Genomic DNA, 27,823 nt, shown 5'->3' with positions numbered 1-27,823 from the left:
ATACTGAATTGGGTTGAGCAGTTAGGGTTTGCATGTCTCCTGAATCTGCTCATTGTACCCCATGGTTAGGTACAGGGTTTTTAATATGTATTAGATACATTTCGGCATGCTTCAACTATCCACCGAGACATAGCAGAATGCTATAATGAGCGGTACTTAAATATGCCTTTCACATGCATGTACAGATTTCAACTGCTGGAGACTATTAACAGACTTCTTGATGCAGATGGGTCATGGGAAGCTTGTCATGCTAAAAGTCCAGGGACCTGGAGCCTTCAAGTCACATTCCAAAGATCCAGGGATTGGGTGTTGCTTATTTCATTTCTGAATCCCTACATGTCTTGGAGTCCAACACACATACCTTAAATCATGCTTTATTGTAGTCTTAATAAATGAATCTCCCTAAATCCTTAGGCCTGGGCAAGTTTTGTGTACGAATAAATGAAAGATTACCTTTTCTAAAAAGTCACAAATACTAACTTTTTAGTCACTAAATGTTAGCTGCCATGATGGATTTTTTTATGTCTAGTTCCACAAATTCAGAACATGTTTTCTACTTAGTATTAGTTAAATGAAATGGATTTAGAGGGGATTTTTTTTTTAAGTTTAGCCCATGCATGTCACAATATTATAATTAATGGATTTCAACTGAAGTTACAGTGGCCACTTTTTAAAAAAAGAATCCCATTATCACGACTTCTGTACAAGGAACATGGCATAGTGTTGGGGTCCTTAGGCAAGAATTTGGTGGCTCCAGTGGACTTCATTAGCTTTCTTGGCTGCATGGAAGTATGGCAATTGATTCTATACATTATGAAACTAGCAGAGGTCTTCTAGTGGTCTGGATGAGAGTGTGCTTTGCATTTTCAAGATGCTTCTAGCATCTCTCCATGTTCTTCAATCCTGGTCTCGTGTTTTCCTCCTTTGCCCGTTCCCCATCCAATAAGCCGGTTTTCTACTCTGTGACAAGAGAGAGAGACAAAGGGAGGGGGAATCACAGCATCTAAACAGATGAAAACTGACAATATGTACAAACATGTCAGCTTCAATAAGACTATCTCAGTAGTAAAATTCCCATGTTTCACTTTTTCAAAACAAAGCAAAAGAGTTTTAATTGTAAAGGGGAATAGAAAGCCATGAGCAAAGTCTCTCTCTCTCTATGGATATGTAAGAAGAGAAGCTTATTTCCATTTAGCTATAAGTTTGAATTAAAGCACTGCTACATCAAAGCAGGTACCTCCTTTCTTATTAACATGGCAGAACACTGATTTGGAAGAGGGAATATTGATACATTGATTAAGAGATTCCATAATGATTAAGGTATATATGGGTGGCATTTAGGTTCTTTTCTGAATCCTGATTACTCTGTGATAAAGTAATAATCTAGTTTCTGTTGTTGTGGGAAAGGGGGGGTACCTTGAAATAAAATATACTATAAAACAAATTTGTGCTTAAAGATGTAAAAGCTAGAAAAAATATCTTTTTTTTTGCTGTAGCCAAGGAAGGGAAAGAAAAAATGAGGTAGGGGAATGAGACCCCCCCCAAAAAAATAAGGTCCTCTGTTTCTAATAATACCATATGCAAAATACAGAGTGTTGGGCTTGAATCTCAGAGACTTCGGTTCAAATCCCCACTTTACAGTGGGTGACTTTGGACCAGTCACTCTGCCAGCCTAACCTGGGGGCAGACAAGAACAATGTTTTAAATTACTTCGGGTCACTGTAGGGGAGGAAAGTGGAGTAAAATTGCTAAACTAACTAATACTTGCAGACCTTGGCCTCTGCCACTTGTGATATAACATAACACGTCCTTTAGTGGATGACTACTCCAGTTTTACGAACTTGTGTAGACACAGGCAGCACTGTTCATAACTGTCCCCCCCCCCAAAAAAAAAACCTTGGTTATTTTTGTTTTACTCTGGATATTCATATTTGAATTTGAACTTTATAAAACCTTCTAGAGACAGAGCCTGTTGCATTCAGGAATACAACGGGTGTTGGATTGGGGGGTGGGGGGTGGAAGAACTCTGTGGATGGCCTCTGCCTCCCCCAAGGACCTGGAAAGGCTGCAGGCTGGAGGTCACAGGACAGGGGCAGCTCTCATGCAGCAGGGATCTGCAGCCTCTGAGGGAAGTGGAAGGAGGAGGGGGTGGTGGACAAGAAGGTGTTTGACTGGCCACTGAACAGACAGGCAAGCCAGTTGGAGTAGGAGGCACTCAGGGGTGGGACCCTGATTAGGTGTTAAGCGCTGAATGGCACTTTAGCCATGAGACCAGCTCCTCCTCCTAAGCTTTACCAGAAATATTAAGTGGAACAGCTGTACAAATTAATGGCACAGTGCATATATTTTTAAAATTTTAAATAATCTATATATCATACTTTACTGTGCTAGGCAATTCTGCTCACATCCGTCTCTCTGGGTAATTTGGATAGAGAGAAAGTAATTTGCCTGAGGTTGCTCTGTAAGCCTTGTGGCTATACAGATATTTGAATCTGCATCTTGTTTGCCCAAATACAATTTGTTATCTCTTGAGCCATAGTGCTATTGCAAATAATCAGCAAATATCTGACCCCCCCCCCCCAGCCTTGCCCATGTACTCTGATAGTCTGGTTTTATTCTATCTTGGCTTTGTAATGTGATTTATTGAGCTTCTAGGCGGCTCCTCTCCAAATGGTCTCAGAGTGGCCTTCAACAGTTTCAGAAATAAAATCCCCATACAATAACTATAATAAAATGTTAAAATTAATCACTTTAAAATAATTTAACCAAAATAATTTAACTCTACATGCTTTGTTGGTCTTAAAGGTGCTATTGGACTCGTATTTTGTTGTGCTGCTTCAGACCAACACAGCTACCCATTTGAAGCACATGCTCTGGCATTTTACCCTCTCCAATGAGCTTGGGGTCACAATAGATGGAACCAGGCTCGGATGGTTGGAGTAACGCCTAGGCAAGGAGGTCCATTCAGTTGTTCTGAAGCTTTTCCTTAGGATACAGATATTTTAGTCTACTTCACAAGTAGATTCAGTGATCATGAATGGCTTTTTGCTACACAGAATTCAGCAGTAACAAGCAGATCTGAAACCTGACCTCAAGGTCTCTGTAAACTATATGGCATAAGGAACAGATCAACGGTAATTCTTCAGGGTGTGAATTCAATTGGGAGGCCTAACTTCATAATATTGTGAGACGTTTTGTGTGTTGGAAAGAGATGGTAAATTCTTCTGTTCCTGCTATTAAAGTATTTCAAACACACATAACCACAAGAGTGCTCTGATCTGTCCTTTCTCTGTATATTCAAGAAGCCCAAGGTCAAAGCTTACCTCACTATAGAGTTGTTACTGATGGAAATCACAAACACGATGTGTCGTTTCCAGCTGCAAAAACAATTCTTGAAGTCAACTGTTGACAAGAGTTAATGTGGTGGGGGAGGAGGGAAGGTCAAGGAAGATTGTATCATTTGTTGAATGATCTTGCAAACTTACTTTTACATTAATTAAAAATTCTTTAAATAAACAAATATTTTATGAATCTTAAGATTTTCGCATGCAGAGGTGGTTTCAGGACTAAATTTGTTGACCATAGGTATGTTAGAAATTATTGCCTAGAGGACAGTTAAAATGTATAGCCTGTTCTCAAGGAACTTGGAAAGGCATCCTCCAGCAAGTTGCTGGATCTTTAGGAGTGAGCAAGTGGCCGACTGTGGCAATTGGTTTTAGTAAGTGCAGTGTGATATCTTCACTCTTTTTCTAATACTGATTTTATTTCAATTGTATTATTTATATGATTATTTTAGAACTTACTTTGAGCTTTGTAGAAAAGCCGAATATATATGTAAAAAGCTAAATGAAATAACCATTTATAGAATTACTAGTAATCAAGCCCACTGTATGCGAAATACAGCGGGCGCTAGGCAAGGGAGCTCCCGGCAGTCCCTCCTCCTTTCCTCATAGGGCTTGGTCCTTTGTTCCCAGATCATGCCTTTTCCCTAAAAGGTATTTATTAGTGTTAACAGCACAGTTACTTCTATGTAAATTGCGAGGATTTGTTTTTCACTTGGGCTTGGAGGATTTCTTGATTAATATGTTATTTTGTTGTGCATTGGTATGGGCACCATTATATTAAAAAAGCAATAACGTGTTTTTTTTGGGGGGTGGGGATGCTGGGGCACTACAATTTATTTGTGCCAGCACATGGGCACTTCTGTCTGCAAAGGAAGGTGAACAGTTTATCAGACCAGCCAGTGTAGACCATAATATCTTGTTCAGTACTGTTCCTGAGAATCCACTGCAACTCAGGAACAGTGTTTCTAGGTGATACTACTGGAAAAGGCAGAGTCCCCTTCCATACCAAGTGTTATGTTCCAAGATCACAAGATCCAAACCTTTAAACCAGTTTGGTGTAGTGGTTAGGAGTGCGGACTTCTAATCTGGCATGCCGGGTTCGATTCTGCACTCCCCCACATGCAACCAGCTGGGTGACCTTGGGCTCGCCACGGCACTGATAAAACTGTTCTGACCGAGCAGTGATATCAGGGCTCTCTCAGCCTCACCCACCCCACAGGGTGTCTGTTGTGGGGGGAGGAATGGGAAGGCGACTGTAAGCCGCTTTGAGCCTCCTTCGGGTAGGGAAAAGCGGCATATAAGAACCAACTCTTCTTCTTCTTCTTCTTTTAAATTGAAAGCGTCAGCACTTTAGGTACAATTAGATGAACTCTTACCCTTGAAATGCTACATTTCTGAAGGTGAATAGAGTCATTCCAAGCATACAGTGCTCAAAAAGGCAAAGGACATAATAAATATTATAACTCAGTCCTTAATACGTTTACCTTCCAGTCTTCTACATGTCTGTTTTATTTTTTTGGCTTCACGATTTGACTTGATATACAGACAGAAACTCGTCAGGGCTTTTCTTCAGATCCTGCATTAACTATGGTCAAACCTCATTGCCATCCTAAGCAGTTAGACAGTTCTGAACCCACTGAAATGAAAGAACTTAGAAGGGTGTAATTCTGCTTGGCATGGTACTGTAAGCTATCTAGGTTTCTACTCCATCTGAATTCATTGTGCTCTATGTGTTGCACTCATCCCAGTATATTGTAAAATGCTGACAATTCTGGTTTATGCCATTTCCCCAATAGAATTATGGGGTTACAGTGGATAGCTTGGTGAAAAAATTGGCTGGGGACACACATGCTGGGGGTTATCACAACAATATATTTTTAAGCTGATATCGGAATGACCTTGCATAGAGCTGTGGTACAGCCCCATTTGACAAATCTAGGTACAGTTCTGGCCACTGTATAGATGGAGAAATTGTGGAAGAGGGCAACCAAAATATTGAAGGGATTGGAGCACCTTTCCTGTGATGGAAGGCGAATGAGTCTTTTCAGTTTCGAAGGTAGGTGGTTAAGAGGAGACATGAGAAGAGGTTTATAAAATTGTGCATGGGATGGTGACAGTTATTACTCTGGGGCACTCAAAGAAGTTGATGGGCAATAAGTTGTCGAAATACCAGTAGACTTAAGAGCGATAAAATTCTGCAATTCACTGCCTGTGGACTTAGAATCCGTCAATGAATTAATCAGCAATTACTTGCTAGGGTGAGTCCGAGGGACCACCATATGCAGAGGTAGCATCAAGGGAAAGCCTTGTTTCCTATGCCCTCGCTCCTGTAGCCGGTTTGTTGGCCCTCCATGGTAATTATTTGGCAACTGAGTAAAACAGGATGCTGGGCTAGACGGAGGGCTGGTCTGATCCAGCGGGGCTCTTATATTCTGAGCAGAGAGCGCTGGATGCACCCAGAAAATCTAGCAATATTTTGCACATCTCCTGTAATGCATACAGATAAGGCTGCTGGTTTCACATATTTCATATTATGTGGCTATTTTAGAAGTGTGTCAGCTGTTTAATAATAACTGATAACAGTGAAAATGCTCCCGTGGCAGGGCCAGGAGGAAATTTCTTCTGACAACCTTTCAGTAATAGTCATAGCGGTCCTTTTTATCACACAACTTGGGCAGGCTTCCTTTAGAAAATAGATGGGTTTCTATAAAAGAGGTACGTGGCGGTAAAATGAAAATGCCAGCGTTGCAAAGAACAAAAGACTGAAGGATTGACAGTAATCCTATTGTAATTGTTTCAAAACTGGCATGATGAATACAATGGATCCACTTAGCCTGACAGTTGTCTAAATCTCCAGAAAGTGGTTACGGATATTCCAGCTTCAGTCATCAGTACCTACCAATTTCTGGTTAGCATAAAACAACCTTCCTACTGCATCTTAAAGCCTCGGACTGATTAGCATCCCAGTCCATCAGAGAAAGAGACATTGAGGCCTGTTAGATGTTGCTTGCCTGCATCATCCTGCATTGACTCCATTCTAAAAAGAAAAGGGAAAAAAAACACATTACTTTGATTAAACTACAGTGAAATGTGTTTGTGCCAAGGAATTAAGCTGACAGTGTTTGTGATATAACATGCAATGACTTGTGTAACATGTAATGCAGAAATCCAAATGGAATTGCTCCCTGCATCATGCTGAGTAAGGGGCCCATTCGGCAAAGAACTGTCATATTACATTCTTGTTTTGCGTCCAGACCCCTTTTGATTCCTCAACCTTTTGGTGGAGACTAATCTGAAAACCAGAATGACTCAGAGGCCCGCATGCCAGAAGTGGTCACATTTGAAAAAGTTCAATGAACCTGCAGAAGGAGGTTGGATTTTATTGCTTTACTACAAAGCGTGCAGCCAACCTACCTGCTGATTTCCTTTTTGCTTAGGCTTATAGTGTCATGTTGTGGCTGCTTGGCCACCTTTGGAGCTGGCAAGTGTAAAAAAAAAAAAAAAACATCTATTGAGCTTCTTCTTGTTAGCTACACATGTAATTAACAGGCTATAACAGTCTGCCAACCCGCACTATAAAAGGCAATATTGATAAGATTTTCAACATTGTACATTTGGGGCTGGGTTTCCTTTGTCTTTAACTCACATGGCTACATGAAATCTGCTTTATACTAAGTCAGACTGTCAGTGCTGTATATTTCGACGAACGGCCACTCTCCAGATTCTCAAGTACAAAAAGGTCTTTAATGTACAACCTAAACTTTTTAACTGGAGGTACCAGAGACAGATCTTCTGAAGGCACAGCAGGCCTGAGATCTTCTGTGCTACTGAGTCATGTCCCCTGTGAAAAACAGATTCCTGCAAGGTAGATTTATGTATTACATTTTTATACTGCCATTCCCTCATGGGCTCAAGGTGGTTTACAACATCTATAATGATAAAACATAATCACAGTCCTAAAAACAGTAAGTTATAACTGTTAAAATTATTAAAATTATTACAGTTATAATTACTGGTGCCAGCTTGTATTTGCTTAGGAGTATATGCCTTCCCCAAGAGTAGGAGGTAGGAAGATGGTAAAATTGCCTGTAAAATACTTTAGTGGCATACAGTGTTATAATTTTATCTACCAATGTAGCTAAAAGCATGAGTGGGAAGGCCAGAAACTGGTGTTTTATAGGCCTCAACCATAGGCTTGGCAGAACAATTCCTTCTTGCAGGTCCTGCAGAACTGTTTTAAGTTTAAGGTTCAAAATTGCATGGTGCATATTATGTTTTTCTATGAATAGCCTATGGACGTTGCGTATGCATTTAATTTCTTAATTTTGTAAGTTGCACACAATAAATGTTTATATCGTTTTATGATTTACATTGTCCTTGCATCCAACCTTTTAGTTCCTAACTTCCTTTCAGGTAGGTTTTTTGTTTGAAGTCCCGCAGGGCCCTGATCTTTCTTGGGAGGTTGTGCCACCAGGCTGGTGCCAGAGTTGGAAAGGCCCTGGCTTTGGTTGAGGCCATCTTTACCTCTCTAGGGACAGGGATCTTCAGCAGATTTTGTGAGCTGAAGGCACCTTTGAGAGGCATAGGGGAGAACGCAGTCCTGTAGATATGAAGGTCCCAGTCTGTTGAGGGCTTTAAGCCTGATCCAGTCTTCAACTTGAACTGGTCGAATGTGCGGTCTCCATCACATTCCCATGAGGAGTCAGGCAGCTGCATTTTGGAGTAGTTGACGTAGGCATGTGCAAAAAAAAAATTGTGCCAAAAATGAAAAAGCCATATCTGAAGCGTACAGATACCTCTTCACCTTTTCAGATGCAACTGATTCCAAAACGTTTTGGGGTTTCATCATCACTGATCAGTGTGCTGGCTACTTCCTTTTAATGAAGTTCAGTGTATTAATCAGCTGTTGATGACAGGGACCACATCCACTCAATTGAAATACGTCCTCAGTTGGGAAGGCATTTAAATGGAGTGGGTTGGGCACCTGTCATCATCAGCTGATCAGTTTGCAGTTAATCACAGTTTAACAGCATGCCTATCAGCTGTTGATGACAGGCACCCCGTCTGCTCATTTAAATGCCTCCTCAGTTCTGAAGGCATTTAAATGGAGCTGTCGAAGTGCCTGTCATTAACTGATCGGCACATGCTCTCCCCCTGCCTTCTCAGGCACTACCTAGGAATTGGGGGGGGGGGGCATTTTGATGGCTGAATTGTGGTCAAATTGTTATTTGGCCACCCTGATTTGGACCGTCCAAATGCAGAGAATGAGTGGTTCAGCTTGCATGAGCCAAAAAAGTACAAAATTCACCAATAGTTCTGGTACTTCTGGGCTTATTTGAGTTGAACCGCCCATGCCTAATAAGTTTCTGGATGCAAGGGTAGCCCTGTATAGGGTGAACTGAAGTAGTCCAGTCTGAAGGTGATCATTGCATGGATCACAGAGACTATGTCGGATGTCGACAGATAGGGTGCTAACTGTCATGCCTGACCGAGATGGTAAAACACTTGGCATGCAGTATTTGTGGCCTGGACTCCCAAATGTGGTTGCAGCTGTCAATTGGACCCCGTCAGGAGCTGGCAATTGTAGTGCCCCATCTGGGGCTTGCTGGCCCAGCCAGAGGACCTTTATTTTAGTTGGATTTAATTTCAGCTGGGTCCACTTCAGCCCATCTATCATCACCTCTGGATAGCTGGCCAATACACTCGGGGGTGTAGATGGATGGCCATCCATTAACAGGTATATCTGGATGTCATCTGCATATGGGTGACATTCAAGCTCAAAACTCTGAATTAACTGGGTGAGGGGTGATGTAGACCTTGGAGAAAGTACCATAGCCACTTCAAGGTAGTGTCCCATAGCCCCATACTAGCTGAGCTCTGGGTGAGTAGCCCATGGTTTACCTTGTTGAACATCAGTGTGAGGTGTAAATCACGAACCCATCTATGTCCAGTTTCCTCTGGAAATAATCTGTCATGGCGACCAAAGCTGTCTCCACTCTGTGACCAGGCCTCAAGCTGGATTGGGAAGGTCAAGGGGTGATGCTTCCTCCAGAAAGCTCTGTATCTGTTCTGCAACTGCCCATTCAACTACTTTTCCCAGGTAAGGCAAATGCGAAACTGGATGGTAGTTGGCTGGGATGGTTTTATCCAGCATTGGTCTTTTCAAAGGAGGCCTCACCTCTGCCTCCTTTAACTTCTCTGGGAATGTCCCAGTTGTCAGGGATAAGTTAATAATGTCCTGAAGTGAGGTCTGCACCCTCTCATCTCTGGCTTTCACCAACCAAGAGGGGCGCAGGTCCAGAGCACAAGTGATGGGCTGAACAGCTGCCAGAGCTCTGTCCACATCAGCTAAGAAAAGTGGACTGAAGTAGTCCAAGGTAGGACCTTGGGGCAGCCAAGGGGCCTCCAGTCCCCCAACTTCATCAATCTTGGTCAGAAAATCCTGATGAAGCAACAAGATTTTCTCTCCACAAAAACTCACAAATGCCTCACAGCTAGTGGCTAGTTTTCTGGTCCACTCATAAGCAACGTTAATCATTGATTCATTTTGAAGCATTGTGCTGGGCAAGAGTTAGGGAAGACAATAGAGTCCATGAAGTATTCATTCTTTGTGGCTTTCACTGTCATCTCATAAGCATTCATAAGCGTCTTATAAGACGTTCTTGCAACTTCATCATGAGTTTTCCACCAAATTCACACTAGTCACTGTTCCTGCTCACACATCTCCTGGGCATACCAAGGAGCCAACTTGGGTTGGGAGCAGAGAAGACATCGGGGAGCGATCTCGTTGATGGCTTCAGAGAGCTGGTTGTGCCAGTCCTCTACCAGCCTATCAACTGATTCATCTTGACTGAAAAACAGTTGAATTAATTAAGCAACTGGTTTGATGACATGAATTGCTCATGAAGTCCATTGTGCCTTCTACTCCGCCGCATTACTATTTAGATATTCCAGCACTGTTTGGTCACCGTTGCTGAAGGTTTTCAAACCTTCATCTGTAGATACCAATAATGGAAAATGTTTGTTCTGTAATTTTATCTCTGTTTCCAGCTCTACTTAAAAATACACATATACACACTTCCCCCAACTTCAGTGACTGCCAATGAAGCATTATTGTTTGGCAAGATTTGTTGGCCACTGACGCACAATAAGCAAAGAGGGAACAAAAGGCCACCCTTATTGGAAGCTGTTGGAAAATTGCAAAAGGACCAGTCTATATGGCACAGTAATCAGAATATAAGTTTCTTACTAGGTAGCCATTAAGGAAAACCCAGGGCAAACATCATCTGCTGCCTTTTCTCCCTCACCCCTCTTTGGGTTCCTGCATTGACAGTGAGTAGTTTCTACTACAGAATCAACTCATGACTCCATAGTTGCCCAGGCTCTTTCTTTCTTCCTAGTAAAAGGTGTTTTAGTTTTAATTGGCTTGAACGATTATGGAGTTAGACTAGATTCAGTGCCAACCTTACCTTAAACAGCTTGAGGGCATAATACCTGAAGGACAGTAGCTAACCCTCCAGTTAAGAGCTGCCTTTCAAGTCATGCTCACATCTTCAGAGATGGGGCATGTGGCCACTAGAGACAGGGCATTTTCTGTGGTGGCACCTCACCTTTGGAACACCTTGAGGCTCACCTAGTGCCTACTTTATTCTCCTTTAGGTGCCAGGACAAATCATATCTTTCTACTGAGGCTTTTGTCTTACCAGCTTTTGTCTTAGCAGCATCTGCTTGTCTTCGAAGCTTTTGTCTTACCAGCATCTGCTTGTTTTATGCAGCTTTTGTGCTGCTTATGTTTCGAATGGCTTGTTGTTAATACTGTGGGTATTTTTATTGTAAGCTGCCTTGAGCAGGAAACTGAGGGGAGGTGACAGAAATATAAATAAATTTATAAAATGGTTTCTTTAAAAAAAATTGTGCTCTGGCAATTTGGGGCTTAGCATCTGGGCCCATAGTGCTATATCTTTAAATGTTTCAAGATTCAAAAGATTAGGTTAAATACATACTTCTGTTGGCCTTCTGTGATGGTCAGATAAGAAACTCAGCTGTAGATGGCCAGGCACATGGACCGCATATTCTGGCCACATGGGAGCTGGAGGAGAATTACCGAGGAACACTAGGCCTGTAATGATTCACCACTCACAGTTGGAAGGAAAGCAACATTTTAAGAAGAGCATGTCTAGATAAATCTAAATGATAGTTGAGAATCTGGGCCAAAGCAGAAAAACTAGGCATTTACAAAGGAAGTGCTTTCTTGTTTTGTATTAAAATAGAAGATTGCCCACAATTGTGCCCCCAGAAGAATCCTGATTTTGTACATTTCAATTGAAACTAGGGACAGTCACTTAGACTCCCTGGGGATATGCTTAACTATATTGCACTATATGTTCTACCAATTCATATCACTTGAACTCATGAAGCTGCCTTAGCTGAATCGATTCACTGGTCTATCAGTGTCAGTATTGTCTGCTCTAACTGACAGCAGCTCTCAAGGGACTCAGAGGTCTTTTGCTTTATATTCCACCTAATCTTATTACTGGGGGGTGTTGCTGATTGAACATAGGACCTTCTGCAGTCAACTAAGATGTTCTACCACCAAGACATGGTCCTTCCCTGGGTCCTACTTAACTGTGGGACCACTTATCTCCTTATGCTCCTTGCAAGGTTCTTCGCTCTGTGGGTATGAATCTGCGGGTTGTCCTGGGTCCCCGGGAAGTGTGCCTGGCCTCAACTGGGGCCAGGGCCAAAATGGTGGAATGAGCTCCCGGAAGAGCTGAGAGCCCTGTCGGAGCTCTCTGGGTTCCACAGGGCCTGCAAGACGGAGCTCTTCCACCAGGCATTTGGTTAAGGCCAGGCTGGAAACCGGGATATTAAGATCGGGTTCCCCCACCCTTCTTTTTGAAATCGGTAACCCTCCTAGGCCAACATTGCCTAGGGATATCTATTCAGACATTACAACTATGAGCTGAAGAGTTGAAGAGTAGTGGGGGACAGTAAGGTATTAATTATTTCAGCCACCTAATTGTATCAATTGTGTGTAAATTGCTTTTTAATGATTTTATATTTTAACTAGCTGCAAAGCCCGTTCATAAGAACAGACTTTGAAAGGGGCTCCCCCTTCCCCTCCGCTGATGCCTGCTGCGTCCCTGCGTCTCTCCAAGCGCGCCTGCCGCCTCTGGGAGGTGATGGGCGCAGTTGGGGGGCTGCAGGGAAGGGAATGACTCCCCCCCTCCTTTGTGGGGGCTTTCCCATGGCCCTCCAAGCGTGGCCACCTATGCGAGGCGGCGGCACTTGGCAGGTCTCAGGAAAGGGAAGGGCTCTCCCCCTCCCCCCCTCCACCACGTAGGCTTCCCTACGGCACGCCAAGTGTGGCTGCTGCCTGTGGGAGGCGGCGGCAACACTTAGCAGGCGGCAGGGAAGGGAAGGCCCCCCTCCCCTCCCTCCACGCGGGCTTTCTCGCAGCCCTCCAAGTGAGCCTGCCACGTCTGCGAGGCGGCGGGTGCACTTGGCAGCCCTTCCCCCCCCCTGCCACCATGGCTGTTTACATAGAGCCCGGCAAGTGCGGGGACTTGCAGATGCACTGGTTCAAGCAGCCAGGCGTGTCTGTGAGGCAAGGGATGAGAAAGGCGGGAGCTGCAGGGGCAGGGCCAATCAGGGTGCAGCCCTATTTTAACTCGGGCAGCTGGACTCGCTCCTCCCTGAGGCCAGTTTCACACATATATATATAGGCACCATGGATAAGGATATAAACTGCCTCAAGCTAGCTGGGTTGAGATATAAATAAGCAAGCAAGAAAGTCAGGAATTTACCAAGTCTAGTTTCCAATTTAGAGGTCTGGGTCTGCTGCAAATTACACAGTGTGTTATGTAATATTACTTTGTTCATTTGAAACCTACTTCATAATAATTAGACAGGCTTTGCTCCCTAGTTTTGTTATAGTATGAAACTGCAAAAAAAGTTAGCCCTATATATTTTTCCAAGGCACTCATAATTTTATGCCCTCATAAATGAGAAAAAGTGAAAATTTTGACATTTTTAGTCAAAACATCCAATTCAAAAGGAGTCTAAAAATACAGCATCTTTGAAGAATTTCTTTGCACTAAATCTGTACCGGTGGATTTGTTTCTTCTTTTCTGCTTCATACCTTATTAAACGTTTATTTGAAAACTGATGGAAGATGAGTGAGGTAGAGTTTGGGACACAGCTGTTGATGGTGACGATCATCCTAGGCAATGCCCACCATGTTCTTTTCCGCCTCTTCTGGTGAAATTATGCCATATGGTTTATTTTTCATCTTTGCACTGCCAAAATGCAGTATCGTGTACTTTTCTCTAAATGTGTATAAGGGTGTAGCGATATAAGATACAAGTGTCTTTACTTTTACGTTACAGTGTTCTGTCTCTTGTGGCCGGGGGCAGAGGTACCGAGATGTTTATTGCTTGTCGAAGGATGGGAAGCATTTGGAAAATGATCTTTGTAAGCATCTGGATAAACCAAATGGGCAAAAAAAATGTAGAGGTGGCAGGTGCCCAAAGTGGAAAACAGGAGACTGGGGACAGGTAAGATGTGACATCCTATCTTTCAACCAAGCACTATGAGTATTAAACATCTGGTTAGTCACATAATGGTACAGACCAACGGGAGCACGTGTGCTGGCCAAACAGAAACTTCCAGGTTCTATTACTACTATCTCTAGGGCAAACAGGTAGCAGGTAAGAGGGCTGGGGACGGCCTCCGCTTGAGGCTCTGGAGAACTATTGTAGGCAAAGCCAATAGTATTCAGCTAGATGGATCAGCATTGTGAATAATTTTGCTGTGTTTGTTGAGCTACATGTTACTGTTTGTGTTGTTTCCCCAATTAATTGCTGGGAGGTTAAAATACAAGTCTTCTGACACTTTTTAATATGGCTAACTGCCCAGGAAAGCTCTTACTTCAGTAAAACTCCTTTTCTGGTTTTTGGAGCAATAAGCTAAGATGGCTGTCCTCACTGAGTGTTTGTGCATTTCAAGGCGTATGGCGTGCATATGGCTAGAGCCTCTCTGACCATGTTCGTATGAGTCTGTGTGAAAATCAAAGTTTATTGTTACAGTTGTTCAGACCAAGTTAGACAAACAAAATCATACAAGACTGTGTCACAAGTCTTCTTTGCACGGCCATTTCTAGTCTGACAGAGCTGCATCAGTCAAAAGGTAAACAAGGACTCCTACCTTGTGGCATATGAAGATTCATACATTAGTCATGGCAGAAACTTGGAAATCTGTCTTTTAATTTTTCATTTAATACCTCCCATAAGTATGTTTATTTTATAATCTACCCTTGCATCAAAAATCTGATAATTGGATACTGTCTTTACCTGAATGAAAAACTAGGGTTTTTCTCCACATGTGGAAGAGGCCCATATTAAATTCACATATAAGATACAGTTGTGTATAGTAATTTAAAAACCTCTTTTTGTATATTATTTTTTTAGAGGGATCATCTTACTTTCAGGGTCACCTTCCTCTTGGGTAAATATGTTACTGAAAAGCGGGAAGTGAGTCTCTGAAGGTACACACGCCCGAGGGCATAAAGAGGAGTTATGAGAAATGGTTTTGTGAAGTAAAGAGATGTGTATGCTTCAGCCAGACCAGTCTCACGGCTCCATAATCCCCTCCAGTCTCTCATTTATCCATACCTGGGCCATCCCAGTTATTATTTGAAAGTTAGGGCCTCTCTGGCTAATATGGTGCCCTCGTTTTATAATTGGAATTTAGCGAGAGGAAATCAGGACCTGTGGTTGCTAGGCAACAGCCTAGAATGCAGTCAGGTGTGGTTCTGCACATAAGCCACCCGATTTGAGCTGAATAGCTGGGCTTCCTTATCCATCGCTGAGGGAAGCTTCAGTGGGCTACGGATTACACAGAGGCAGAGCACAGGTGGAGACCTGGCAAAGGCAGAGAGGATAAGGAAGGTGCGCCGAAGAGAGTGTTATTTGGACACTGATTCAGCTAAGCCAAGAATGTCAGTTGGCAGCTTTTGGTCAGCTGCCAGCGCCTAATAGGATTTTCTCAGCTCCTCTGAGTCTTTCTTGACAGCTCCATTGACTTTGGGCTATGGGGATGAAGGGCAGCATGAAAGCAAAATTGCCTTGGGCCCAGTTTCTGTGAGAATGGAAGTGCCTTGGTTTCCTCTTCCAATCTTGCTGAAGCCAGTCAAAGCAGAAAGCAGGAGACTTTGTTTGGAATACTCTGTATGGTTTAGTTTGCTGTCTCTCCAGGACGGTTTTGCAGAGCTGGATAAAGCGCAGAAGAGGGCAACTGAGATGATTAAGGGGCCTGATCGTCCTTCATTTGAGGAGAGGCTAAAGAAGTTGAGACTTGTCAAGTTAGGACAGAGGATAGCTAAGGAGACACATGATAGTGAATCATAGAATCATAGAACAATAGAGTTGGAAGGGACCTCATGGGTCATCTAGTCCAACCCCTTGAACTATGCTGGATATTCACAGCCCTATTGCTCATCCACTGTAACCAGCCACCCACTTGAGCCTTCACAGAATCAGCCTCTTTTTCAGATGGCTATCCAGCCTCTATTCAAAAATTTCCAAAGATGGAGAACCCACCACCTCCTGAGGAAGCCTGTTCCACTGAGAAACCGCTCTAACTGTCAGGAACTGTCATAGTGGATTATGAAATAAGAGAGAGAGAGTAGAGAAAGTGGCAGAGGAAGCTTTTTCCTCTTTTTCCTGTAATACTAAAACTTGGGGACACCCAATGCAGTTATTGAGCGTTAGGTTCAGAAGAGACAAGAGGAAATAGTTCTTTACTCAACAAGTAATGAGTTTTTGAATTTATTGCTATTTCATGTAGTGATGGCCACAAGCATAGATGGCTTTAAAAGCAGGTTAGACTGATTTGTGGAGGATATCCATGGCTAATGGTCATGGTGACTAAAGGGAAGTGCCATCTACAAAGGCAGCAGATCGCTGAATACCAGTGCTAAGATGTGATATCAGGGGAAGGTTTCAGCCTTTATGCCCTGTTTTTTGGCTCTCCAGGGCAACTGGCTTGCCCCTGTGTAAAACATAATGCTGGATTAAATGGACAACTGGTCTGATCCAGCAGAGCTCTTCCTACATTCAGTCATAATATTGTCCAATTTAAGACGTAGTTCCTCCTAATGATGTTGAAGGCAGGAATGAGCCAGCTATGGTAAAAAGTGCCAGTCTCAGATCTGGGAGACGCTGCTAAAGACCTACTTCACAGGGAACAGAATGGGGGAAGTAAACCATGCACGCTGTTCTCTGCTGTTTGTAGCAAAGGCTGGATAAATATGATTGACAGGACTTTACGAGTGCCAACAACGGAAACCATCTGATTTGTCTCTCCCCTCGCCTCCCTCTAGTAGATGAATGGGGGGGGGGGGGTTGAGGGTTCTGCCATATTTCCTTACTGTTGATTGTTGCTGTTATAGTCCTTTTAATGGGGTTATAATGGGTTTTAATGGGGTTTTTAGTGGGGCATATGTAAACCGCCACAAGCCTTTGGGAGTGGTGGTCGATGATAGATGGATGGATGGATGGATGGATGGATGGATGGATGGATGGATGGATGGATGGATGGATAGATGGATAGATGGATGGATGGATGGATGGATGGATGGATGGATGGATGGATGGATGGATGGATGGATGGATGGATGGATGGATGGATGGATGGATAGATAGATAGATAGATAGATAGATAGATAGATAGATAGATAGATAGATAGATAGATAGATAGATAGATAGATAGATAGATAGATAGATAGATAGATAGATAGATAGATAGATAGATAGATAGTCTGGCTTTTGAAGTGAACCAGATCACACACCCACAATACATTTTAAAATGTGTTGAGTTCAGCTGTACTTGAAAATGTTATTACATTTCTCCCTAATTTCTCACTTGGTTATAGAATGGAAGTTCAGCAACATTCATATATGTTAAGCAGATTACAGAGTTCAGTTTTTAAAGCCCGGGATCTTGTTCTTAACTATTCAGAGACTATTGAATAGCATACCATTCTTGGTCAGAGGCTTTACTGAAGATTTGTGCCTCTTTTTAATCTTCTGAAAACAATTTTTGTACCTAATAAAATCATGCTGGCTAATGCATAATAGTCTGTCAGATGCCTGAGCATATATACAAGCAGACATTTTAAAATATCTAAAAATTATCTCACATGATTGGGTCCAATTTGAAAAGAAATCCCAGTTAATAAGGATATAGTATGATTTATACCCCATGATAATCTGTTATGACTTGGCAATTAAAGACTACAATTGCATTCCTGCAGCTGGTTGATTATGCCTAGACCCATTGACACCCGTGGGATTAAGCATGCATAACTAAGCGTATGCAGTAGGATATACATGAGCAGAAAGCAACACCCCCCCCCCATAGAATATAAGGACACTTTAAAATTTGAAGGAATGGAAGAGGCAGACTAACTGCTATTAGGTGGACCTCCAAGGCTAGGTCTACTCTACCCCATCAGCTGTTAGTATGTCCAGACATAAGATATCATTCTTTCTATGGGGGTAGGCCAGGTCTCAGGCTTCCTTCACATCACACAGACAATAATGCCACTTTAAAGGGAAGGAGAAGCTGCCAAAGACTTGCTTGGAAAGACCAGCTTCCTCTGTTTGTTTGTTTTTTGTTTGTTTATGGATTTATATTCCTCCCTGTTTTCAAAAACTCTGCCTGATGCCTTCAGAATCGCGGGACAGATAATCTAGCTTTCATTTGTCACTGGAGCTGCCATTTGCTCATTCATATTCTGTAGTCAGATTGCTAGTGCTGTGTTTGCGGCCCACCATTCTTCATCCGTTGAATGAGTATCTGTCTTGGGGCTTTATCCAAAAGCAGCCTGCTTCTTGCTTTAAGTCAACCACAGAATCCTTTTGATTATTGCATCATGCCAGTTAACGGCTCTTCACTTTCTAAGTGAACTGGACTCAGTGATAGCCTCGAGTGCAGGGGTAGTGAAACTGCGACCTTCCAGATGTCCATGGACTACAATTCTCATTGGAATTGTTGTCAATGGACATCTGGATGGCCACAGTTTCACTACCCCTGCCTAGTGTTTCAGTTTGTTTATGGGCTCTTACAACGCCAGAAGCTTGATTCTCTTTAGGGAAGGGGGTTGAATGTGTTCAGACATAAATTGGAACGTTTACTCAATTTCAAATTATATATCATTGAGAATTACGCAGTGAGAGTTTCATGATTTAATCTCCAGTATAACGAACCAACCTTACATCTAGTCCTCCTTTAATTCCCATTGATTAATTAAAAGAAAGTACTTCTGGGGGACAGGGGTACAAAACAGCCAGTAGCTCCCCACCACAAAACATAAGAGGATCCCTGAATTGAAGTGGCCACAATTAGTTTTCAGAGAATAGTGACATCTTTAGAGAGATGCAGAAGAATGTAGGCGTATAGAATCTGTTGCCTCATCTATGTAACGTCAGCCGTCATCTTCAATATCAAAACTTCTTGCCACCATTTTCTCCAAAAGCTGGTTTTCAACTATTTATACAGGGAGAGGTATGTAGGGTTGGCAACTTTCAAGTGGGGCCAGAACCCTGGGGAATTACAGCTGGTCTCCAGACTTTATATCCTTCTGAATCCTCCAAACCCAGCCCTTCCCAGGCTTCACCACCAAATCTACAGGAATTTCCCAACCCATGTTTGGTGGCCCTGATCATTCCTGCCCTTTTCTGCTTTCAGGAAAGGGAGCAATTTACATGAATTCTGAGCTATCTGATATTTATACCTCGCCTTTCTCCCCAATGGGGACCCAAAGCAGCTTACGTTATTTTCTTCTCCATTTTCTTCTCCCAACAGCCCTATGGGGTTGGTTAGGTTCACAGTATGTGACTAACCCAAGGACATCCTGCATATTTCCATGGTCAAGTGGGTATTGGAACTTGTTCTTCTCCTAGTGTAAAACTCAAACCACTACACCGCATTAGCCACACCTTTGGATCTCTCCTGCCAGAAAAAGCCTTGGACATAGCCATGGTGCATTCCGACATCTGTCTTGAAGGCGTTATTACTGTCTTCCTGGCAGGACTAATAAGGATGTTTTCTTTGATTTCACTTAGCTTCAGCCACAATGTATCACTGTGTATTATCACAGCAAATATAAAACACTTGTAGATCACAAACAAGGGCTAAAATCCTTTTCAAAATAAGCTGCAGTTTAGTGTTTCGTGGTACATCCCTCGTTCTTTGAATCCACCCCTCCATCATCCCATGAGAATAAACAAGTGTTATTAATCACACAAGGGAAAGCACCACACCATATGGGAAGTATTTGCATCACCCAGCACAGAATTCTAGCTGCATTGTGCTCCACTTTTCCAAGTTACACAAAACTGGCCTTTCATAAATATTTATAACCTAAGGAATGTCCCTAATCGGCTGTTCTTGGAGCCTGCTCCCTTTATGGGGCACACAGACGATAAGAGCTGCAGTGCCGGAGAAATCCTGTTTTGTGTTGTGGCTGAAGCTAAGTGTTGGGTCCCCAACCCAAGTAAATGATCTTTTTTCACAATAAATCCACACACAATGAAAGTTATGAATGTAAGAACATAAAAAAAAGAAGGGTAATTTGCAAGAAACCAATAATTGCCCTGTCCTGGATAGCCCAGGCTTTCCCAATCTCATTAGATCTCAGAAGCTAAGAAGGGTCGGCCTGGCCAGTATTTGGGTGGGGGAACACCAAGGAAGTTCAGGGTTGCAATAGCAAAGCATCTCTGAACAGCTCTTGCCTTGAAAACTCAACAGGTCTGCCCTGTCAGCTGTGGCCTGAGACTTGCTCCGATAAATGTGATGACATCATGGGACTTATAAACTTGTTGCTAATTCCTCTCAGGATCCCAAGAGCTGTCAAAGTAATACTCTCAAACGGCAGAATACTACCCACGGTGCCTGTGTTTCAGATGCCCTATAAATTCAAGAGCATTTATAGATATTACATTAATAGATTATAAATGGGTGCTTAATAGCTCCCGCATTAACGAGGCCTATCAAACTATTACCTTCAATCTTGCTAAATGTCAGCTAAAAGACGTCGCGCCATCTTGACTTTAAAGCCTTTTCCTCTGTAAAAGTAATTATCCCCTTCTACACGTGCTTAAGCTGCAATTTAAGAGGTACTGATGAGCCATATATCATCTGTTGGCACACGAGGGCAGAGCAATCCTATGCACTCTTACTAGGAAGTAAATGCCGTTGAACCAAGAAGACTTTGTTTTTGCATAACGATTGGATATAATTGGGCTGCATGTGTACTTTTCGGTATGTTGTCGACAACTCTTCAGCCCATTACCCATGAATAAAAGACCTCAGTGGGACTTACATGTAAGAGTGTTTTGGCCTGCCAACATTATCACTATCAAGTTCTACTTAATTGTTTTAATGAGGCTGTAAAAACAAGGGTCTCTAGACAAATTATTGTTGGGATTTGTTGGCTTTTAGCTTGGAACAATGTTTAGCTTGGCTTCAGTGAGATTAGCATTAGGCAGAATATGTCCCTAAAAATAAGAAAATCCAGAGTCAGTTAAATGGGAAAGTGGGGGGGGGGGGGGGAGAGCAGGCAGATTGCTAGCTGGATAATTGGACATATACCAGTTGCTGGCAGGGGTGTCCAAACTGGGGCTCTCCACCTGTCCATGGACTACAATTCCCATGGCAGGGGCTCATGCGAATTGTAGTCCATGGATAGCTGGAGAGCCACAGTTTGGCCATCCCTGGGAGAATCTATATCCTTCCTTCGGGAGGAAAGAGGCAGAATTCCCGGGAATCTTATAAGGCAGTGATCCTATTGGTTCACCTGTGGCAGCCTTTGAAGAGCAAGGCTTTGTTATTCCGCAGGAATAGCAACATCTGTCTAACCTTTTGTTGCTTCTGAACTTCTCCAGATCAGAGGCTTTCTTCCCCACCACAGCAAAGATGGTTACTTGAAGCTGACTGTGGCATTCATAATCCCATGAAAAACTTTACGCAAATGACCATGAAATGTCATTTACCACAAAGCATGAAAATGTTGCTGTTTTGTGAAGTTAGGCTGGATGGTATTTATATGTATGAGGAGTTCTGTACATATAGGTGTACCTTGACTAAATCTGCTGGAATTCTACAGCTGGAAGCACATTGTGTATGCAAAATATTGTGTGGGTGGGTGTCCTGTAGAACTTTGGAGGGGGGGCACAGGTGATTCATAGTAACTCTGTGGGGTTTTCAAGGCTTTGGGAGTTGGTTGGCCATTGCCTGTCTCTGCCTCACAACACTGGATTCCCTTGGGGTCTCTCATGCAATTACTAACCAGGGACCACGCTGCTTATTTTCTGAATTTTGGCAAGATAGGGCTGAGTGAGGCTACCCCGGTCAGGGCGTCCAGGGCAGAGTCCGCACCCATAGGATAATGCATTTTCAATATGCTTTGGCAGCTGGATTTTTCTATGCGGAACAGGAAAATCTACTTCTAAAGTGCATTATCTATTGTGTGCAGAATCCACCCAGGTCAGGGTGTCTCTTTTCCCTTGGAAAAAATTCCGTGGCACAAGAATTCCACTTAGAGGGAAAGAGAGGGAATTCTGTGGCTCAAAAGCAAGGACTTTCCCATCCAGAAGCAGACTAGAGTGGCATTCTCAGTCAATAGGTTCCAGGCACCACTAAAGATAGCTCATTGCCAGTTGTTTCATTTTCTTACACTAAGGCTCAAGCTTTAGAAATATAGTTGTGGTTGCACCCAGTCCTGCACAGTGTTATGACTGGGAGTTATAAAAGTAATTTGGGGTGTGTTAAGATGGTGGAAAAGAGCCTCTTGTGGCGCAGAATGGTAAGGCAGCAGACATGCAGTCTGAAGCTCTGCCCATGAGGCTGGGAGTTGGATCCCAGCAGCCGGCTCAAGGTTGACTCAGCCTTCCATCCTTCCGAGGTCGGTAAAATGAGTACCCAGCTTGCTGGGGGGTAAATGGTAATGACTGGGGAAGGGAATGGCAAACCACCCTGTATTGAGTCTGCCATGAAAACGCTGGAGGGCGTCACCCCAAAGGTCAGACATGACCCGGTGCTTGCACAGGGGATACCTTTACCTTTACCTTAAGATGGTGGAAAAGGGTGAAACCGGTAAAATGACTCAAGTGAATTAAATGGGGACCAAATATAAATATTTGGATGCATCCCAGTTTTGGGGAGAGCTAAATATGCATCTGGTTTGCATTTTGTGCCCTGCTCAAAACTGCTGGTCAGTAGTGTTGCTGAATTTCCAGCAGACAGCGACGGGGACCTTTCTTAGTATTCTTCCTCTAACTTGAAATCAGTTGCCATAGAATAGAGAGATATTTTTTTGTACCCACCATAAAAAAAAAATAGATACTTGACACTTACTTTTTATATTTCGTCAGTGCTCGGTATCCTGCGGGAGAGGGATTCAGCAGAGAAGCGTCTTCTGCCACCTTGGCAGTCACAAAACAATTAGGGAAAGCGAATGTGCCCAGCTCAGCAGACCAGCTTCGGAACAAGAATGCCAAATGACTGAATGCGCCATCTACAAATGGGAAACAGAAGATTGGCAAGAGGTACGTAGATAACAGTGCGTGTCTGGGAGCACAGATTACATTAGAGGAAACGGGTTCTTGAAGCTCTTTGCTATTGTATGATTTGTTGGGTCGGGGAGGGGGCGTTGTGAAGCCCACAGTGATGGATGGAATAGCTGGTCAGCTCAAACTATGCTGTTGCCAGGAAGCACAGTGTTCACAATTCAACTCAGCCTTCGCTTCCCATTCCTTTGACAAGCTACTAAGTGTTGGATGAGCAAGCGTTCTGCAAATGTGGGGCGAGCTGTAGATTGTTTCAAAGGAGATGCATTTGCGCAGCCATTTCACTTCCTCGGATTAGCTCAGATCTAATCAGGTCATGTGAATTGGCCTTTAGACGTAATACTTTTGGAAATACAGGCGTTCCTAATGCTTCGTACATGCAAGTATAATGTAAAAAATGCAGAAGACTAAGTCAGATTTATACTCTGTAGCAGGTTTACCTGCTTATGACGAACTGTGAATGATGGTGCACATTTTGGGGGAGGGAAATTAATCTCAGAATCAGTCACCAGAATCAAACATTAGCCTGATACCTATTACTATTTTTCTCAGGGAAGGTAAGTCAGCATCTTGTATTACTGTTCGAAGGCCCTGTGAGCTCTCCTGAAGCATATTCATATTTATTACATGAGAACTGCACAGCACGTATCTGTATCAGAGAAGACACGCCTTTCTGAGCCAGTCCTAAAGTCTCATAGCACCTGTGAGCTTCTGCACGGTCTTTTCACAAGAACTCATCCCCTTTGAAAAGGGGGAACACAGAAAACATTCTCAGCTTGAAGAGAAAAGGGTTGAAAGTTGGTGAGGATTAAGTAATGCGTGTCAGTATGAGAGGTTCTCGTGCATGTGAATTTGTGCTTTATTACCAAGCACACTATAAGGGCATAAGAATTTGCAGTAGCATTGCATTTTAGGACACTTGTGACTGCTCAGTAAGCTTGTCAAACCCCTGGCCAGGGCAGGGAAGCTCCTTTTGCGGCTGCAGATAATCTTTTAAAAAACACAACCTCACTGACATCATGAGCAGGATGATATCATTTATAGCAGTGGTCCCCAACCCAAGGTACCAGGCCATGGCTTGCAATGATTGAATAACTATAGTTCCCACTACAAAAGCCCTGTTTAAGGCTCTGGTGTTTGTCTTCAGTTCCAGTAGAATTAGTATCTCTGTACACTTCTACAGAGAGCTCCAAGATCACTGCAGATGGGGACTGCAGCAAAGAAATTAAAAGACGCTTACTCCTGGGGAGGAAAGCTATGGCAAATCTAGACAGCATCCTAAAAAGCAGAGACATCACCCTGCCAACGTCTAGTGCGTCTAGTCAAGGCTATGGTCTTCCCAGTTGCAATGTATGGCTGTGAAAGTTGGACCATAAGGAAGGCTGAGCGTCAAAGAATTTACTCTTTTGAACTCTGATGCTGGAGAAGACTCTTGCGAGTCCCTTGGACTGCAAGGTGAACAAACCGGTCAGTCCTAGAGGAGATCAGCCCTGACTGCTCTTTAGAAGGCCAGATCCTGAAGATGAAACTCAGATACTTTGGCCACCTCATGAGGAGGAAGGATTCCCTGGAGAAGAGCCTAATGCTGGGAGGGATTGAGGGCAAAAGAAGAAGGGGACGACAGAGAATGGGGTGGCTGGATGGAGTCACTGAAGCAGTTGGTGCAAACTTAAATGGACTCTAGGGAATGGTAGAGGACAGGAAGGCCTAGAGGATCATTGTCCATGGGGTCGCGATGGGTCGGACACGACTTCGCAACTAACAACAACAACAGCACTTCTACAGTGCTTATTAGAAACATAATAAATATATATTTAAAAAGTTGGGATAGGAAGAAGGGGCAATAGCACTGAATGTATTAATCACCAACAGGGCATATATAATAACATCTCCTTCTGTGTTCTCCCCAAACACTGTGGCTGCTCTTGTTCTCCATAAACCTTCTGTATTTCCATGCCTGTACATCAAGTCTAGCTGCAATAAGGGCTATGCTTTGAAAAATGCCTGAATTTGCAGCATATTATTTCCCAAACATTAGATGCTGTAAGCTAAGAAGGATCACAATAGAGGTGTATTTGACAACCGAAAATACCCCATAAGCAGTAAACATGATTGTTAGGAGGCAACTTGGGGATTGTTGGGTTGGTTATTGGCTCTGCTTGTTGCTAAATCCTGCATCAGGGCATTTCAGTTGGCAGGAGGGCATATAAGATGGACTCATAGCCAGGGACAAGTGCCAGTTAGATCATCAGAACGGTTGTTCGGGCAAATGCTCAACATTAAGTTCTGAAGGAAACACGGGGATGCATCCAAAAACGATTAACGTTGGCGACCTGATCCACAAATCAAATCAGGAAGTCTGTTTGTTGAGAGAGCCAGCATCGTGCAGTGGATTAGAGCGGCAGCCTTTAATCTGGAGAACCAGGTTTGATTCCCTACTCCTCCCCCACATGCAGCCAGCTGGCAACCTTGAGCTAGACGCAATCCTGTTTGAGACTGTTCTCACAGAGCAGTCTCTATCAGAGCTATCTCAGCCTCACCTCCCTCACAGGGTGTCTGTTGTGGGGAGAGGAAAGGGAAGGCGATTGTAAGCCGCTCTGAGACTCCTTTGCGTAGTGAAAAGCAGGATATAAATGCCCCTTTTTTCAGAAGCAAAATTTTTTTATTGGCAATGTTTGATCTATGTATGAAGCGGGCAGCTACTCTCAACTGCAAAAAAAAATGATTATCACTTTTTCTTCAGTGTACTCCATTACATACGTAGGGTGCCTGTATTGAAACTGACCATGTTTAGCAAGTGGCATTAAGGCAGTAGGGTCCATCCCTAATGTATACGTGTTCACTTGAAAGTGTGCAGTGGTCCTAATCTTCGTATACGTTAGAAGGGGCTGTGATCAAGGCTCTCCCTGTGATCAAGCCCCCTGCATTTTCATATCCAGGTTTTGTCAGGCTTCTCGCGATCTAGCAAAGGTAAGGCATACACTTACAAGAAGCAAACACAGGAATGTTGGGGGCAGACTTTGCTGTGAGATTTGTCACCGCAGTGCCACTCCCCCTCCTATATACATTAATTCCCACGGATAGGTTACATAAAAGGACCGTGTAGTTATAAAATGTAGGTAAGTAGGGGAGGGGGAACGACACAAAGGCCATTCTCAAAACCAGTGTAGAGCTACTTTTCTTTGTAGGCCTTTTTAAAGAAAAAAAAAGAACCCTATTTCTAATAATAAGGATAATGCAAACATAATGACATATCCAACAGTTCTCAGCATTGTGGTTTCACAAGGTCTGGCATGATTAATATTGACCCCCTTCTCCCTCCCAGTCAAGGTTTCACAGCAAATCAGTCAACATCAGCTAGTTCAGGGAAGGAGGCTGTGGGGGGAAAAACTACACTTTCTGTGCTCTCGACCTGTTGCCCATTTCGTGTTTTGTAAACTCCTCCCCAGATAGATCATACTTGTGTGTCTTCTATGTGTGAGTCTTTACTGAAACGGGGTCTGGATTGCATGTATGCAGGATGGTGAGCAGGAGGTGTGTGCTGGTTCTCGTTTCATGCCTCGTACATCTCAAAATAAGCAACAGATGACAAAAAGTATACCTTTTGTAAGTGTGACCCACCAAAGCCATAGCACAGTTTTGAGCGGAGGCTGTTGGATCCTTTGCCTGATGCCTCCCCCCGCCCCATATAAGTTTGTGAAGGCTACAACTTCATGCTTAGCATCTCGGGCACTGTTTTGTGACCGTGCCCTTTTCTCTCATCGCCTTCACTTGAGATGAGCTTCATAGAATCATAGAGTTCAGTGTTAACGGAGGGGAGTGAACCGTATAAAAAAACAAGCACAGTGCCTGGTTCTCCAGATTCTGAGCCCAACCCACAGACAGCAGAAAGCATACTCAAGGCTGAGGCAGCCGCCTCCACGGACTCCTTTTAATCTTCTATCACACAATGATCTCGCCCTTGACTTGCCGCAACATGTTGCATTAATGCAATCGGAAGCCCCCAGCATAACCCCCCCACACACAAACACACACACACACACACACACACACACACACAGAGCATATTGTGGACCTAGGGGAGAATTTCGAAAGGGAAATTCTCTTTGCTTTCTGTTAGCTTAAAATCCAGAGAAGCTACAGTTACATATAAAGATAAGGGAGGATTAATAGAAACCCTTCCGGAAACAGATATTATTTCGACAGTTGTGAAACATCATGACTCAAAGCAGGGCTACAGTAAGAGGCAGCAGCTCAGAACCGTCTTTCTGTAGAAGGCAAGGAACAAACAAAGTTTTGACTTTGCATCATCAGTCTTCAGCAGAGGTCCTGTAGGGAAACATGCTGTAAATACAACGCATCAGAACTAATTCAGGTAATTCATTTGCAAGCCCTTTTTCAAAAAGTAGGTCATCAAATAACATGTGTTTTTTGGACTTACCAAATTGGAGTAATTAGTTTGCAAAGCCACAGCTCCTGCCCTGCCTTTCTCTCTCTCTCTCTGCCTTTCTCTCTGGCTGTTTCTCACCATTTTTTGCTTTAGCTTTCTACAACTGGAAAGCATTAGATACCCCTCCCCCCCACACACATTGCCAACCCTTTTGTGGGAGGTGAAAGTTTGATGGGTCACGCTGGTTTTCAAAAACTTTCCAGGCTCCCCCCCTATGCTGGGTGTGGGCGTATTTGTACGATCATTGCACTCTCCCCCCCTCCCCAAATCTCTAACATGTGATGGAACAGAGTGCAAGGAATGTCTTTTAAAAATTGTTTTTAAAGCCTGATTATCTACTTCCCCATAAATCATCACTAATTAAATGAAAATCCAGACTTTTGAATTCCAGGTCCTT

General features: G+C 43.3%; 1 protein-coding gene and 1 long non-coding RNA gene across 7 annotated transcripts in view; one reads left to right on the top strand and one right to left on the bottom strand.

The window, feature by feature from the left end:
* The window catches only part of ADAMTS9 (ADAM metallopeptidase with thrombospondin type 1 motif 9), a 173,877-nt gene that overhangs the window by 118,736 nt on the left and 27,318 nt on the right, over nt 1-27,823 (top strand). For 4 of the 5 annotated variants that reach the window (XR_013228948.1, XR_013228949.1, XM_077325060.1 and 1 more), the window contains exons 29-30: nt 13,733-13,900; nt 22,782-22,955. Coding sequence is in view for 3 of the 5 variants with exons in the window: in XM_077325060.1 (XP_077181175.1) it covers nt 13,733-13,900; nt 22,782-22,955 (342 nt within the window). In the remaining 2 variants the exon portion in view is untranslated. The remainder of the gene's footprint in view (nt 1-13,732; nt 13,901-22,781; nt 22,956-27,823) is intronic. The other variant, XM_077325061.1, reaches the window with a different exon arrangement.
* LOC143831738 (uncharacterized) lies at nt 359-27,642 on the bottom strand. Of its 2 annotated transcripts, none has more exons than XR_013228951.1 (5): nt 27,418-27,642; nt 22,765-22,924; nt 6,244-6,381; nt 3,324-3,402; nt 359-960 (listed from the first exon to the last, which is right to left on the bottom strand). It is a non-coding gene; the product is annotated as an uncharacterized LOC143831738 (long non-coding RNA). The 2 variants fall into 2 exon arrangements; XR_013228950.1 differs by having other exon boundaries at nt 3,324-3,377; nt 27,418-27,636.

This window comes from Paroedura picta, chromosome 3 (genome assembly GCF_049243985.1).
Source record: "Paroedura picta isolate Pp20150507F chromosome 3, Ppicta_v3.0, whole genome shotgun sequence".
Lineage (NCBI taxonomy): Eukaryota > Metazoa > Chordata > Lepidosauria > Squamata > Gekkonidae > Paroedura > Paroedura picta.
Note: the sequence above shows the minus strand (reverse complement) of the source record. Positions and strands in the feature narration are given on the sequence as shown.